This window comes from Pteropus vampyrus, unplaced genomic scaffold (genome assembly GCF_000151845.1).
Source record: "Pteropus vampyrus isolate Shadow unplaced genomic scaffold, Pvam_2.0 Scaffold82, whole genome shotgun sequence".
In the NCBI taxonomy this organism is placed as follows: domain Eukaryota; kingdom Metazoa; phylum Chordata; class Mammalia; order Chiroptera; family Pteropodidae; genus Pteropus; species Pteropus vampyrus.
This window is the reverse complement of record NW_011888863.1, coordinates 1,886,447-1,902,771: the sequence shown is the minus strand read 5'-3', so window position 1 is coordinate 1,902,771 and position 16,325 is coordinate 1,886,447. Positions and strand designations below refer to the sequence as shown.

The 16,325-nt window shown below is 33.9% G+C and overlaps 1 protein-coding gene across 1 annotated transcript in view; it reads left to right on the top strand.

The window, feature by feature from the left end:
* Positions 1 to 6,641: 6,641 nt before the first annotated feature.
* LMNTD1 (lamin tail domain containing 1) overlaps positions 6,642 to 16,325 on the top strand; it is a 56,570-nt gene continuing 46,886 nt past the window's right edge. Inside the window, 3 exon segments of the mRNA XM_023532408.1 lie at positions 6,642 to 6,730; positions 9,466 to 9,707; positions 12,400 to 12,592. Of these exon segments, the coding sequence (XP_023388176.1) occupies positions 6,642 to 6,730; positions 9,466 to 9,707; positions 12,400 to 12,592 (524 nt within the window).

The window sequence follows — 16,325 nt, the reverse complement described above, 5'->3', positions numbered from 1 at the left end:
AAATTTTTTTAAAAAGCACCCCCCCCACACACACACACACACATACTCACACACACACACACATGCAAATAGAAGCAAGAAACTCCGGAAGAGTCCTGTAATTAATTAGATTCCATTAGGATCAAATAAATGGTTATGTAAGACATACCGAAAATACACTCTACTCTTTGGCCTGGGTTCCAGGCCACAGTCTGATCTCCTCCATCTCTCTGGCTCTGCCTCACACTGCACACCCAGGCCATCTCTCTGCTTCAGCCATTAATATGCCTGTGCCAGGTCTACCCTGCATTTTGATGTTTACCAGAAAAGTACATTCAATACTGTCTAGTCACAACAGGCAATTAATATGCATTTATTGAATGAATGCATGCGTGAAAGAATAAGTTAACAAATGCCTCCTTTCCTGTTCTCTGCCTTTTGAAATCCTATCCATCCTTTGAGATCCACCCATATCTCACTTTTTCTGTGAAGTCTTTCCTAACCACAACAGCAAAAATAATTCTTCTCTGAGTTCTTCTAGCTCTTAATAGAACTATTCCTTTGATTCTCATCACCTTCTATTGTGCATTATCTTTTTCATACTCACAGATACTACTGTCCCATCAAAAGAATAAATTCTAGAGGAGCAAGGAACATGCCTGACACTTTTTTATCTTATTAGAGAGTATCTGCCCAATTGCCTTGTGAACAGTGGTGCTTCAGGGACTGGTGTAGTGTAATGGTAACAAATGCAATCTCTAACATTAGACAGACATAAACTCTGGTCCTGGTTCTGCCCCTTCATAGCTGTGTGATTCTGGGCAATTATCTGACTGCTGTGGGTGTCAATTTTCTCATCTGCGAAAGGCAGATAATACATTCTTAAAAGGATAAAACGAGATAATACACATAGAGTACTTAACACAAATAGGAAATGTAATAAATGACAGCTAATAGTAGCAATGGTAGTAGTATTCACTGTTGCTTATGGCTGACTCTGAAGAGTAAAAGCATTTACCCAGAAAAATAAGGGAGAAACAAATACAAACATAGAACTAAATAAATGAATGAATGAATGAATGAATGAATGAAAGAAACTAAGAATAATAGAACAGCTAGAGGAAATTTCAAGCACATAAAAATGTCCAGCTTGTCTTTCTTCCACTGCAGACTAATCTACGTGTGACCAAGGGTCTTTCAGAGAGTTCTGTTTCCTAACACTGCATGAATTTTCTCATTCCATCTCAGATGTCTGGTTTTTCTTCTTCCTAATATAGCGTCTAAAACGAATGGCACAGTGTTATTTCCGACTCAGTTATTATCCACCCCAGTGGTTTCTTTTCTGTTCCTAGTGAAGATTAGAGGTGTTCTCTTGCAAAACACATCTTGAATCCCAGAGTTCTTAATATTAGAAGCCTCCCAATTTCTTCTGTTCTCTCATTTACACATGAGGAAAAAAGCTGCTAACCAACTTTAATTTAATTTACCAACTTAAATTTGCTTATATTTCAGATTGTCAAGAGACTAATGAAAGCGAGTTCATTTACATAGTTTCATGGAATTTCTCAAGAATAAGTGAGCTATATTGCTCACTTATTCTTGCCACCTATTACCATAAACAATACTGAATAATGATAACAGTAACTACCCGTGATCAAATTTGTTCTGTGTGTGGTAACCAGAAACCAGGGGAAGGCAGGATTTGGTCACCTCCTTGCTTGTGGTGCTTCCACTGAGCTTGGCTGGCCTCTATAGGGTCTTACATTTGTGCCTGCAGTCATAGGTAAGATTCACATTCAGGCTTCCACTAACTCTCTTTCATGCTCAGTGCTTCTCACTCAGTGTTCCTATGGGGCTCAAGTTTTCATAAGTTGTGGAGAGAGAACATCCAACTGTAATGTTGAATAATAATTGCCTTTACCCTGTTTGCAGAGGGAAAAAAAGTTGGTGGATAACATTTTCTCAATTCAAATTGTTCTCCAGTAATTTTTTACAAGTCTTTGGCTCCAGACACCATGTTTCTGCTAAAGGTTGCCAGAAGATGACAGAAGAAAATGAAATTGCAAATTCAAATCAATAAGAAAATTCAAAACCAATTATTTGTTCTTGGTTCAACAGTTTGTTGGGTGTTTTATTTTGTTTTAAGACATGTGAGCTGTTGATTGTGAGTTTATATGATGTACAAATAATATAAGATAGGTTTCTTTTTGCTAGTAAAAATATAGAAAAATAGTGTATAAATGAAATAAAAATATATTGATTTGTATTTTTAAAATGTTTTACAAAGAACATGGTATTCCGCAAATAAGATCACATGTTCTGGATTTCTGCCTCCTGAACAAATCTGAGATGCCCTATCTTGGAATAATAAGTATTATATTCCTCTAAAGAACTTGGATAGAAAATATTGATAAAGGCTGAGCTTAAAATACATGTGTCCTATGTATAAAGCAGTTATTTATGAACCGTTGCTAAAAGTGACATGAATGTCTGAAGTTTCAAACCATGTTTGACACTTAGTATCAGATATGCAGATCTAAGGTCTTAGTTTTGTGTCATAATAGAATTTTTTATTGGAAAGTCCCATGAAGATATTTGGACAAACTATCTGAACCTCCCAATAAGTGGTCTTTTTCTTGAACCTCCCAATAAGTGGTCTTTTTTTCTCTTTGTGAACACCTCCAGTAGGACCTTAATGAGACTCTGAATTCAAAGTAAAATAAGAACTTCTATGTTCGAGCCTGTGTTATTTACATGTGGATCTGTGTGAAGGAAATGAGTCACCCAGTACATTTTTATACTAACAAGATGCTTTACAATAGGAATTTATACTATATTTATGTGAGTGCAAATGCAAAACTATATCTTATGAGTATAAACTCTTTGAACCTTAGATAGTGGAACATGTCATGTTTTAAGTTGTAATCCTCAACTACATATTATTCAATTCAAGAATTCCCACCCATGGCCTGAGAGGGAAAGAAAACTCTATATATACAGCCTTCATTCACACAAGACATTTTATTTATGTTACCGATTTAATAAAATCCACTAGTGTGCGAATGTTCTCTATATGTGGAAACAGAGGACTAGAATACAAAAAGCGAGTTCTTTGTGTTTTTTAGCTCTTTAAAAATTATGTAATCATAATGTTTTACCTGCTTTTTAATAAATTGCTAAATATGATATTTTGCCACTTATATTTTTTTTCTTAATCAAAGTAAAGGATCACAATATAAAGCTCAGTTTTCATAATCCTATTTTACCCTATGTCTACGCTGATGGGCTTTAATTTCTCATACAAAATTTTGGTGTTTTCCCAACAGAGGATAAGTCCAAACAGAAAATTGACACAGGGTTCAGAAGCTGGGGGAGAGAGTGATTTGAGACCAGAGTAAAGGGAAATATCAGGACAAAGCTGGTTCAGTAATAGATAAGTGGTTAAGTGTTTACCATAGAAGGAATTAGGAAGCTACTGGACAGGTATTACAGCAGAGAAACAGAGGACAGTGAAGAGGTTTTTGTAGCAAATGAATGTTAGACCAAATCCTGGCTCTACTGGCCACATAACCTTAGAAGAGGTATTCATCCCTGTGAAATTACACTTCCTCATCTGAGAAAATCAGGAAATTCCCATGTTCCAGAGCCACGCTGAAACAATCTGTGTAAAGACTATTGCAACCCAAAAGCACTGTTTCTGCCTTTCCCTATCAGCTCTTGCTTGACCCTATCTTTCCTGAGCTAGAGACAACTGTAATAATGATGTTATCAATATTTGAAATGTAAACATCCCCAAATGATTCTCCTTTTCTTAGCTTTTTACTATGGAGAATTTCAAACATCTACAGAGAAAAATAGACATCATGTATTATAAACCTCCATGTACCTATTACTCGGCTTCAACAATTACAAGTCACAGCCCATCTTTTTTCATCTATATTCACTCCCTACCCTCTGTATTATTTTGAAGTAAATCCATACATCATATTATTTTATCTATAAATGTTTCAGTGTGTATCTCTAAATAAAATGCCATAAGACACCTAAAATATATAACAGCTGTTCCTAAAATATTGAGTGTGCTTAAATTTCTGTCATAAATTTTTTACAGTTTACTTGAATTAGAGTATAAAGTATATCCACAAATTACAAAGGGTGTCTTTTAAATCTCTTAATCTATTAGCTAACGAACATGCTATTCTGTTCTCTGCATATATGTAAATTAGAAGATTTATCAGATCCGGGTTTTGTTGTCGTTGTTGTTGTTGTTGTTGTTGTTGTTGTTACTATTATTATCTGTTATGTAAGTTATATCAACCACATGAATACACCAAGTGGTATTGTCATTGACAATGTAATTTTTCCAAACTGATGAATGACTCTTGGAAAAGACTTGAACAAACCAATATATAATCTTGTAAACAATGTAAACGGTAAGTAGTTACCTCCTGGAAATTTTAGTATATGTCAAAAAGTGTGCAAAAATATTTTGTATTTATATGTAATCTAGAGTTAGGTTTTAGGTCCAGGTAATTATAAACTATTTCTCGTCTGCATGAATCTCTGGCAAATCATGTGACACATGGGGAAATTCTTTGCGAAGTAAGATTATTTGCCACATCGCAGAAATCTAGCCTCCGGCTCCTGTCCACTAAATGCCAGTAGCCCCCCAGCAAATCCTTATGACTACTATTATTGTCACCTCGTATTTAGAAAACTCCTCCTATGGTTCACTTCATCCCCCTGTTGAAAACCACTGGCTAAGTTCAAGCAATAGGAAAAGAGGAAATTGGTTTTAGTTGCTTATATGCTATAAGTTTGTGAAAAGGAATAAGGAAAATATCCTGTATGAGCAATGGCTATTGAAACATTTGCAAATTTAAAGCTTTCCAAAGTTTTTCTCAGTTGACAGAATTTTGTTTCTCCAAACTATGTTGAAAATGTGAATAGGCTCTATGATAAAACAAGTATGGTCATAACGATTTCTTGCTAATACATGTAGTTCGAGTACAGAAATTTTAATATCTAGCAAATCATTTATACAGGCAGAGTTAAAGAAGCTGGCAAAGTGGCAAGAAATAATAAAGCCATTTTTCATTCTTTTTTAAGCAAAAGTATAAATTTATAAATCTCCTTATGTTGCATTTGCATAATTGGCCCATAACACTCATAGGAAATTGTGCTTCATCTCTGAGACGGAGAAAATAGTCAAATGTTTACCATCTTCTGGCTTACTGGCCTTACTTACACTTACTTTGTTCAACATCCTTTATTTTCAAATACTACTCATAATTCTAATATGGAAGTCATTTTTTTAAATCTAAATTGGAAGATGTTTTATCACTATTACTTGAAGCGAAAATCGTTTAATCATAGTACCTTGTCGTTTTCAGGTACATAGTAGATGTTCATTTAAATATTTTAAAAATTAACTTATACAGTAATTCTCATTAATATATCGTATCATTGTATATAATCATGTACTTTCATATGTGTTAATTTTATTCTTATACCCTTATTATCATGAAACATTAAGTGTGGATCTTTTTACTCAAAGTAGAATCTGGGGGTGGCTCCATAGTATAGTGGTTAGCACGTCTGCTTTACAGGCAGAAGGTCCTGGGTTCTCGCCACAGGTGGAGCCACAGACCAGGCCCCGGATGTGCCAGGCCCCCTGAATGTGCAGGGGGCGCCAGGCCTGGGGAGTCGGGGGGCGGGGAGCAGGCCCCGCAGGCCCCGGATGCACATGTCGAAGGAGACGCCCACAATCAGAGATTCAGTTCTTAAGGGGAAATGGCAACATCCATAAGTCAGGTGTGAAAGGTGGAGGAGGGGGCGGAATCAAAGGGGCAAGGGAGGGGGGAGGTAGAATCTGAATTGATTTCTTCTAAATCATACTGCTGTCATAGATAAGAGAAAAATTTAGGTCTCTTGGCTTTGATTTCAATATTTCTACCAGTAGGTTTCTTTTTGCCTTTACAAGTAATAATGTTTTCTGTTCCTGCTCCATGTATTCAAAGAATATTTGTCAAAACAAAACAAAAAAATACAAAGGTTTTTAAAATAAACATTTTAAAACAGTGATTAACTCCCCAGTATTTATTACATACTAGCCTTGACCCTGAGAAATCCAAAATAGGACCAACATTTTGGTGACAAAGTTTGTGTGCTGGAAGATACAGCTCTCCTAAAATCAAGTTATCTTATATAATGTCTGCTTACTGCAAAGCAGGTGCAGCACCAACATAATAACTGTTCAGAGACTGGAACTTTGTAACTATGGAGACATTATCTCACAGTGTTCTATTGGGCAGTGTTGCCCAGATGTAAAAACTGTAGTAGTAAAGATAGCTATTATGGGTTACTGCCCTTCCTCTTGAGTTGCTTCCAGTGAATGTGTCACCCCTTCACCTTCATTTGTCTAATATCCTTAGCCAGTATCAGTATTGGCTATGTCAGGCCTCTCATATTCCCATTAGAATCCTGGTCCCGACACCAGCTTGGTAAAGAAATCATTAAATCTGAAAGGTGCTTTAAGGTAATTAGATTAACAGGTGAGGTCACTTGAAAACGAAAATCTCGCTTGAACCTCAGTTATATTCATTGCCTAATGTCATGATCTCTTTTCCCAGGAAAGAAAAGAGACTTCTCTTCTAGCCAAGATGAAAGACACATAAGCCATTCTGGAAACTTCAGGGACCCTTCAGAGTGAAGTCCATGAGCAGAAAGATAAAATGAAGAAACAAGCACAGTAAGAATGGCTCAAATGAGAGGACATTTGTGTTTTAGAAGATAATGATGGAGTACTTGACTTCTTGTTTCAAAACATCTAATGAAGTAGTTAGAACAACAATTGATTCCACACATTTTCTAAAATTAATTAATTATAACATACAACTATTTCGCCAACCACTGTTTTATAAGGTTCAGTCCTTTAGTAATATAAAAATGTTCCTAGACAGATCTTCATCTCTGGTTGAGAGTCCAAAGCTAATGTCTAACATGTTAAGGCAATTGGCAGATAATTTCTTTAGAACTACTTTACTGAGCTCAGGACAGAGAATTGCTAGAGAATTTTTGTTTTGGAAATGTCTGTGAGTATGTTAAATAAAAGCTACAACCCCCTGTTTTTACTACTAATGTAAACCATCTATCAACTAAAGAAGTAGCATTGGTTTTCCAATGTTTTCTAAAAAAAAAAAATGACCTATAGTATTGAATATACACAACTTAAAGCTAATGTTACTCTGAACTTAGATGTCCTGCATTTACTGTTCAGTTTGTCCATTTTTTAAAATATTTGTTTTAGAGGTCATCTGAGAGATGATTGTTGTCATTATTACCAATTCAGCATCTTCCAAAATAACACTGAAATGCTGGAATTGCCCTTTTATAACTGCCTCTGGTTTAGTGCTAATCAATTACAGAGGGAGCAAAATACCAAGAAGGAGCTTGGAAAATACCATATGCTAACGGGAAAGCTAACCAAGCACTAGGTCAAACCTATCATCTTCCAAAAGGAATCTAATAGGTTTGTGAGTGCAGGGTTTTCAGACAATGGGCTGCCTCACACACATCTCTTCCTGAAATATTTCAGCTCTTCCAAAGGTGCATGCCGCCATTAGAAGTTTCTTATTCAAATACAAAAATAAGAACACCCCACGGCCCTAGGCCAGACTTCTTTGATTGCTACATTTGCAAAGGCTTATTGGGAATTTTTTGTGGAATTAAGTTTATTTGGAAACGCTATTGTTTTACTGGAGGAAGAAAAAAAATTAGGGCTTATGAAATGAACATGCTGAAAAGATATAACCAGTTTATTTGTAATGAAACCCAGATGTAAGGAACTTTGAACGAAAAAAAGTACTTTCCTGCTTATTCTAGCCAGTATTGAGGAGAAATCATGTCATGTGAGCCTGTCTCAGGTTGAACAGAGATGAAATATTTGTAATTTGCCAATCGATCTCTGTAGTCTCCTTCCCACTACCACAATAGTCATCCTCAAGTGTATCTTCATGAGTTAGAGCTTTTCTGACAAAGATGAGTGCTTGGGGTATCAGCAGTATGGCAAGTGCTCAGGCTTAATAATAAGTACTGGGCTAATAATGCAATTTTCAAAGCCTATGCCATTTAATTATAAAAAAATAATTTGCCTGAGATTTCTGTGCCTTCTGCAAGGTACATTTAGAGAAGTCTGATTTTGAGTACAAAGCTCTCCAGATATAATATTTCTGATGAAGGAACTTATAAAATGTAGAACAAAATGATTGTGACTACCTCTTGGTAAACAGAGAGATTGAAACTGACATCAGCAACATGGCAGATTAGGAAGCTCCAGACGCTGTTCCCTTGTGGGAATGTTTGAGAAAAAAAACAACAAAAACAAAAAAAAACAAAAAAAACACAAGACTGGCTAAAATAACTTTCTAGGAACTCTGGAAAACAAAGAGATCAAAATAGAGACGACCCATGGAGGTAAAAACCTTAGCTCTTGAATTACAGTGGATATGTGTCCCCCAGAAAGGAGGCGCTTGAACTGCTGGCCGTTCATTCAGTTTTTCAGAAAGCTAAAAAGTTTTGAACCTCAGAACTTTGTTCACAATTCAAGCATTAAACATTCACATGCACGCTCGCACACACAGGCATGCCGATTGCTTTTCATTTACTGAGAAGAGTGTGACTCATAAAACATAGTTGTCATAAGGCTTTTCATGAGCCATGCCATGAGAATATTGTTTTACTTGTAAAATAATTATACTGTAGTTTAGAGACTTTGTTTAAATGACTGTGCACTAGTTAACAAATGCTTCTATATTTATAAAAAAAGAAAGAGAAATCTTTGTTCATAGGAAGATTTACTTATAAAAATAGTACCTGGAAATTAAGTCTTTTTTCTCCCTCATTTCTGCCATTCTCTTCAACATTCACACACACACACATACACACATATGTATACATGTGTACTGTTTATAGTTATTAATTTGCAGAGTCTATTTAAAAGTAGACATTAACACTAGAATCTTTATAAATATAGGAAAATTAGTTCAGCAGCAGGAGTTAAATTAAAGGAAATTATAATTGAAAGAAGAAATATGATATAATGAATGATAAAAGTAAGGTATAAATGGTTTATAGAGTCTCAGTTTTGCATTTAAAAAAATGCATTTAAAAGCCTGAAAGAAAATGGTGATATTTTGGTTGATTTTTATTTTCTTCTTTCTACTTTTATACTTTTTCAAAACCATCCACAGTAGGAGTTTACTGATTTTTAAGTAGAAAATAGGAATAAAGCATGTCTTGACTTGATACTAAAGTGTTTAGATTATTAAAACTAGAAATATAAAATGTTTTTGTGCTTATGTCAGATGCATAGTATCTTTGAAAAGCAGAACTCTGGATAATAATGATAGTTCATGCTTCATGTCATAGTCTATTCATTTTGACTTTCTCTAATTTATTAAAATTTATTAATTTTTTCGTACACAGAAGAGAAGGTACACATGTCGACCTCCAAAGGACACAGGCATCTTTAGTACATTTTTTTCCAACTGAGGCAGATTCAAATATCACAATACTGCCATTGTCACGGTTTTTATCCTACGAAACTCCTCTCAGTTACAATCTGTCTAGCCCTCAGATTAGTGGAGTAAGTGTCCTTACATCAACAACTGCGTTAAAGTCTCCAAAATCAACTCTAGTGAACCATTGCCAGTTAGAAAGCAACTTAGGTAAGCAAAACACTCACCAAATTTTTTAGACTATTTTTAAAGTGTATATGTGTTTAGATGCCAGAATAATGTTTTATTATTCGTCTCCAATAATAATAATTTCTTAATGTCCTATGCAGAGTAACATGACTACGCTCACTATTGGTCCTTGCACTGGAGTCATATTCCAGTCACAAAAATACATGTGGCCAAATATATCATCCTCATGATTAAAAAATCTTGAGTTTTCATAATGGTTCATGGGTTGACTGCTTAGATGTTCTATAATTACTAGATAACTTAAAGTTCTAATGTATGACAGTAACTTCCCTTCCTCTAAATGCTAACAGAAAGGTCAAGCAATGTCTTGTGTAGTTTGTGCCTTTAGGAGATTTAGGGCTTTGGTGAGGGAAAGACAAATAGATAAAAGAAGAAAAATGAAGTGGGTAAAATGGCTGAGAGAAAAGAGAGAAACAATAAAAAATTTGAAGGAGAGGAAAACAAAAGCAGTAGTATGGTAGGAAGAAGTAAAGTTTTGGCAGTTGCCAACAATGCACTCAGCAACACCCATGCTGCTGAGTTTTTATTCCTCATCTATCAACTAAAGTTTAGGAAACTTTGAGGGTATGTTATAGTTTACTGAAATGAATACTGTCCTTGGAAACAAAGAACCTGGGTCCAAACTACCTTTCTGCTCCCTGCAATATGAGATGTTAGGTAAGGTATTTTAGCATCTCTGAGTCCCATTTTCTGTAAGTGCAAAACGGGGATTAAAATACCAATTTCACAGGGCTATTCTAAAGATTAAACATTTATGAAAATCACCTAGCACATAGTAAATACTCAATAAAAATTAGTTATGAATCTGAACATATCTGTAAGCACTTTCTCATAGAATAGGCTACATTTGGATTTATATTTCAATTACCAGTCAACTATCAAGTCTCAAAACCAGTAGCACAAACACACTCTTTACCATTTGATACCTACATTTTCCTCTACCATCCTGTGGACTTATACAGCCTGGCTGCTTCTTATTTCTATTTGATTTTGTTCCCGAAGCCTTTGACACAATGTTATATAGGATTTTGACCTACTGCTATTATTGTCATTTTCCCTATGCATTATTGTTTGCATGCCTAAGACACTCTTTTCAAAGAAACCTCCTAAGTTCATGCCGACATTTAGCAATGACCAAATCTATATGCTTAAAAGTGAAAATACAGATTTTACATCTAGAGAGGGGATATTTTCCATCCTTTGGCACTGTGTTATTATGGCACATGTTCTATATTTGGGTTAAACTGAAAGCTCCTAGTATTAGTGAAAAAAAAAAAAATAGAATGGCTTCCCCTTGCAAGATGAGAGTTCAGCTAGGATGTAGACTTCTCCTTCAGTTACTGTAGATTCTGCTTCTGTAGAAAGATATCTGAGTTTGCTGTGTTTATTTCCATCTTTTCCTCTAGATGAAATAACAACTGGGACTAAAATTGATGTGTCTACTTTCCTTTTAGGATACAAAGGTTTTCATCCCTCAGAATGATCTATTAAAAGAGCTGCACTATACATTCTCCTTCCCCAAAGTAATTTAAGAATTAAGTAAATACTTAACTGGGAATACACTAATTTAATTCCAAACATTTCTTCTAAGCAAAATATTTTGAGGAATCCTCTTCAGGAACTCTGAGTTTATTCTTTGTATCTTTCACCTCCCTTTGGTTTTATTAAAGTTACAAGAATATAAGGCAAACTCTAGATTGTGTTAATCTCTGATGGTTTTGGACCCAGGGTCACATCAACCAAAGCACCTATACTACAGCAATAGCCATCATTTATTGGATACCTGCTAAATACCAGACACTGCTAGACACTTACCTACATTACCTTCAACCTTTATATCACCTTATCAAAGTAGTATTATCCTTATTTTATGTTCAGGAAAACTGAGGATAGGCAAGTTTCAATCAGTTGGTTTAGTAAGTGACTGTCTAAACCTAAGACATATTACTCTATCCACTTCATCATGATGCCTCTCTGTAGTGTTACTCTCTCTTTGCAGATACATTATTATATTTATCCAGCAAGGTTCTTTCTGTGAAAAATAATTAAATCTATTTTGTGTTTGAATCTTAATAGTGAGAATTTTAAAGGAGCGGATTTCCAAAAACATACTAGAATCTGTTTAAGCATTACTTTATCTTTCTAATAAAGTATTTTAGTTGATGAGAGGAAATTTAAGTCTTTACCTGGCAAAAGTATTAACCATTGGTAGTAAAGGACTCATTTGAAGCTTTAATTTATGGGTAGTAATTTGGAGAGAATAGCTAATATGAAATAGAATAAAGCTGTATTTATATATAACAAATTGAAATTTGAATGACTCAAATGTTCTACCTATTCAAAAACGTATATGCTTCTAGTACAACTATATAACCAGTTAAGTAGTCATTACACTGATAATATAATTGATAGTTTAAGGTAACTGAAATAATTTCTAGGAATTGAGTTATCACTAAAAATAATCAATTACTGGTTATTTTATAGACTTTGGTTTAAAGCTTTTAACTATCTTCTTCAGTTTGGCAATGACAGTAAACTATATAAAGAATATAGCTTTGTAGAGGCAAAGAATAACAATAGTGGCTTTGAGTTCTTTTAATGTCCTCTTATTTACTTCTCTTTCTGTTGCTTTCCTCTTTGATTTCTTTGAAAGGAGTCAGCAGATTCGTAAGTGAAAAGACTCTGTCGGTTCATGCTTTTGAGCCAGCCGTGACTGGAGAAGGGGAGGATTATTTCCAATCTTTGTTTGGTGATCCAAAGAAATTTCTTGCACAGTCATTCCAAACCGAGAAAGGTTGGAAGCACTTTTCTATGATTCTTAAAGAAGTGAGCCAATCTAGATCCAGGTACATATTCTATTTGAATTATTAATATCTTCTATTTGGTTAGGAGCAATAAATCAGTAGGAAACAGTTCTAAGCTGTTGTGAGATCCATGATTTCATCTAAAATCTTAAGCAATTATTGAAATATAACTGTTTCATGTTCTGAGAGTTAAAAGGAATCAATATAACTTTCTAAGAAACCACACAAGGAATGTTAATTCTTCACAGATGCCAGAGAAAACAGCACTACATAATCCCTATAAATAAAGTCATCGCAATTATTCAAGGACCTTTTTTATTATTGGCAAATTATCAGACAGACTTAGTATCTTTTTTTTCTCCTACTAGGATCTGAAGTTCAAGATAGAAGGAGAAAGGTTGGACTTTTAACTCGATTCATTTTCATGGTATTAGTATCTATGGAAAAAAGAATTGATCAGGAAGAGAGTTGATATTAGAACTAAAAAGCTGACTCATCTATACATTTATGTTATCCTGCTTTTTTTGTTGTATGAACAACAGATAGAATTGTAAATTGTTAGTAATGAATATCTGTTGACATATAGGGTTACAAGAAATTGTTAGCCAGACTTGAAAATCAGACATAAAAGAAACTTTTTCTGCCTTAGGCCAGAGTTTTAAAAATCAATCACTATTACCATCTAACCGTAGTGAATACCTAAGCATTCTATCAACCATCTGAAAACTCTTAAATTATTTATTCAGTACCTACCATGTTAAATATGATGAATTTGGGGGGACAAAATTTCAAAAAAAACACAAAACTTATGAATGTGATTTTAAGAACTTCCATTGAGATCAGGGATGACTTGCAGGTAAGGATCAAGAGAGAGGCAAATAAAGTATCAAGGCATTCAAAGGAGAACTTTCTTTCAGCAGATGATCTGGAAAGATTTTGTGAAGGAGTTATTACTTAGAATATTGTGAAGGGATAAGTAAATTTTGAATATGAGAGCATTCTAGCATATTAGTTCTCAATTCTACCTACATAAATCACCTGGGGAGCTGTTAATCTCCTGGCCCTACCCCAGACTCTGAGTCAGAATTTCTAGTGGTAGAATTGGGAACTAATTGTGTATGTGTCTTTTTAATCCCATGGTAATTCTAATGTACAGCATGGGCTTGGAACCACTAGCCTAGAGCAAAGAGCACGTAAACCAAGTGAAGGAGGCAGAAAAGCTAAGATCAGATGAGGTACAAGGCATTTTAAAGCATGGCTACACTGAACAGTGCCCAAAGAGATATAATAAGGTTAGGGCCAGAGCTGGGGACAGATCATAGTCAGCCTTTAATACCAGACTGAGGAATTTGGACTTCACTATGGGAAGCAATGGGAAAGTTTCAAACAGAGATGTGACAGGATTGTGATTTAAAATATTTAATCTGTGGCAATGAATATTATAAATAATTGTCGGATTTTGTCAAATGCTTTTTATACATCTATTAAGATGATCATATGTTTGTTTGTTTTTTAATGTTAAAACAACCCTACACTCTTGGAATCAACCCCATTTGGTCATAATGTTTATCCTTTTAATATGTAGTTGAATTCAGACTTTTACATCTATGTCTGTGAAGAATATTGGTCTGTAGTCTTCTTTTCCTGTAATGTCTTTGTCTGCTTTGGTATAAGGTAATGTTTGCTTCATAGAATGAATTGGATATATTCTCTCCTCTTTTATTTTCTAGAAGAGTTTGTTTAGAAATAATATTATTTTTTCCTTACATGTTTTTATAGAATTTATCAGTGAAGCCATCTGGGCCTGGGGTTTCTTTGTGGGAAGGTTTTTACCTACAAGTTCTATTTCTTCAAAATAGATATCAGGATATTTTGGTTATTTATTTCTTCTTGAGTGAACTTGGACAATTTGTGTCTTTCGAGGAATTTGTTCATTTTATCTAAGTTGTCAGAAATATTGTCATGAAATCATTCATAATATTTCCTTGTTATCCTTTAGTATCTACAAAATCTGTAGTGATGTCACATTTCTTATTGCTGGTACTGATTATATGTGTCTCCTCCTTTTCCTGATCCATCTTGCATAAAAGTTATCAGTGTTCTTGAGCTTCTCAAACAACCAGTGTTTGGTTTCATTCATTTTTCTCTATTTTTGTTTTGTTTTGTTTTGTTTTCTATTTCATTGATTTCTATTCTGATCTGTATTCCCTTTTGCCTACTTTAGGTTTCATTTGCTTTTCTTTCTCTAGTTTCTCAAGGTGAAAGCTGAGCTCATTGATTTCGTACCTTTTTCTCTTCTCCTATAAGCATTTAGTACTATAAATTTTCCTCTAAGTAAAGTCTTAGTGGCATCCCTCAAATTTTGATATGTTGTATTTTCATTGTCATTCGGTTCAAATACTTTCTAATTTTCATTTTTATTTCTTTAATCCTCGAGTAATAAAAAGTGCATTATTTAGTTACCAAATATTTTATAGATTTCCCAGAATTATTTTCAATAATTCTCCAGATATCTTTTTCCTATTAGTCTCTAATTAAATTCCATAGTGGTCAAAGAACATAGTTTGTATGACTTAAGTCCTTTTAAATGTATCGAGACTTGTTTTATAACCAGGATATTGTCTATCCTAGTAAATGTTCTGGATATACTTACAAAAAAAATATATTCTGTTGTTGTTGAGTAGAGTGTTTCATAAATATCAATCAGGTCAAATTAGTTGATGGTATTAAATCTATTGTCTTTTTGCTGATTTTATGTCTACTATTTCTATCAATTATTGAGAAAGCATTGTTAAAATCTCTGACTACTATTGTGTTGTTGATTTTTCCTTACAATTCTATCAGTTTTTGCTTTATAAGCTCTGTTATTTAGGTGCACAGACATTTAAGATTGTTATATCCTCTTGATAAATTAATCTCTATATTATTATGAAATGGTCTTTTTTATCCCTGGTAGTACTTTTTGCTTGTAAATCTACTATATCTGACATTAGTATAGCCGCTCCAGCTTTCTTTTTACTGGTGTTAGCATGGTGAGTCTTTTTCTATTCTTTTACTTTCAACCTATTTGTGTCTTTATATTCAGAGTGCATGTTTTGTATGTAGCATTTAGTTGGAACTTGCTCTTTTATCCAAACTGAAAATCTGTCTTTTAATTTGAGCATTTAAACCATTTACATTTAAAGTAATTTAATATGGTTAGGGTTAAGTTTGCTATCTTACTATCTTGTTTTCTGTTTGTTCCAACTGCTCTGTTTTCTTTTCCTCCCTTTTTCTGTCTTTTGAATTAATTCTTATTAATTTTATTTTATCTTCATTGCTGGCTCATTAGCTTTAATTCTGATATTTTAGTGGTTCCTTCCAGGTTTATAGGATACATCTTAAGTCTATCACAGACTACCTTCAAATGATATTATACCACTTCACATATAGTATAAGAGCCTTATAATACTATACTTTTATTTCTTTCTTCCCAGCTTTTGCATCACATATTTTACTTGTACATATGTTATAAACCCCATAATCCATAGTTATTTTTGTTTAATCAACTTTTAAAAGAAATTTGAAGGATAAGAAAAATATCTTTTATATTTACCCTTATGTTTTCACTGCTTTGCAGTACTTTTTTAGTGTTTTTGTTTTGTTTTGTTTTATTTTGTTTTTTGTCTATAACTCATGTTTTCCTTCTTTAACATTTCTTGTAGTATGGATTTGCTTGTGAGGAATTATTCAGGTTTTTTTAACAGTTTTATTGAGATATCATTGATATAAAATT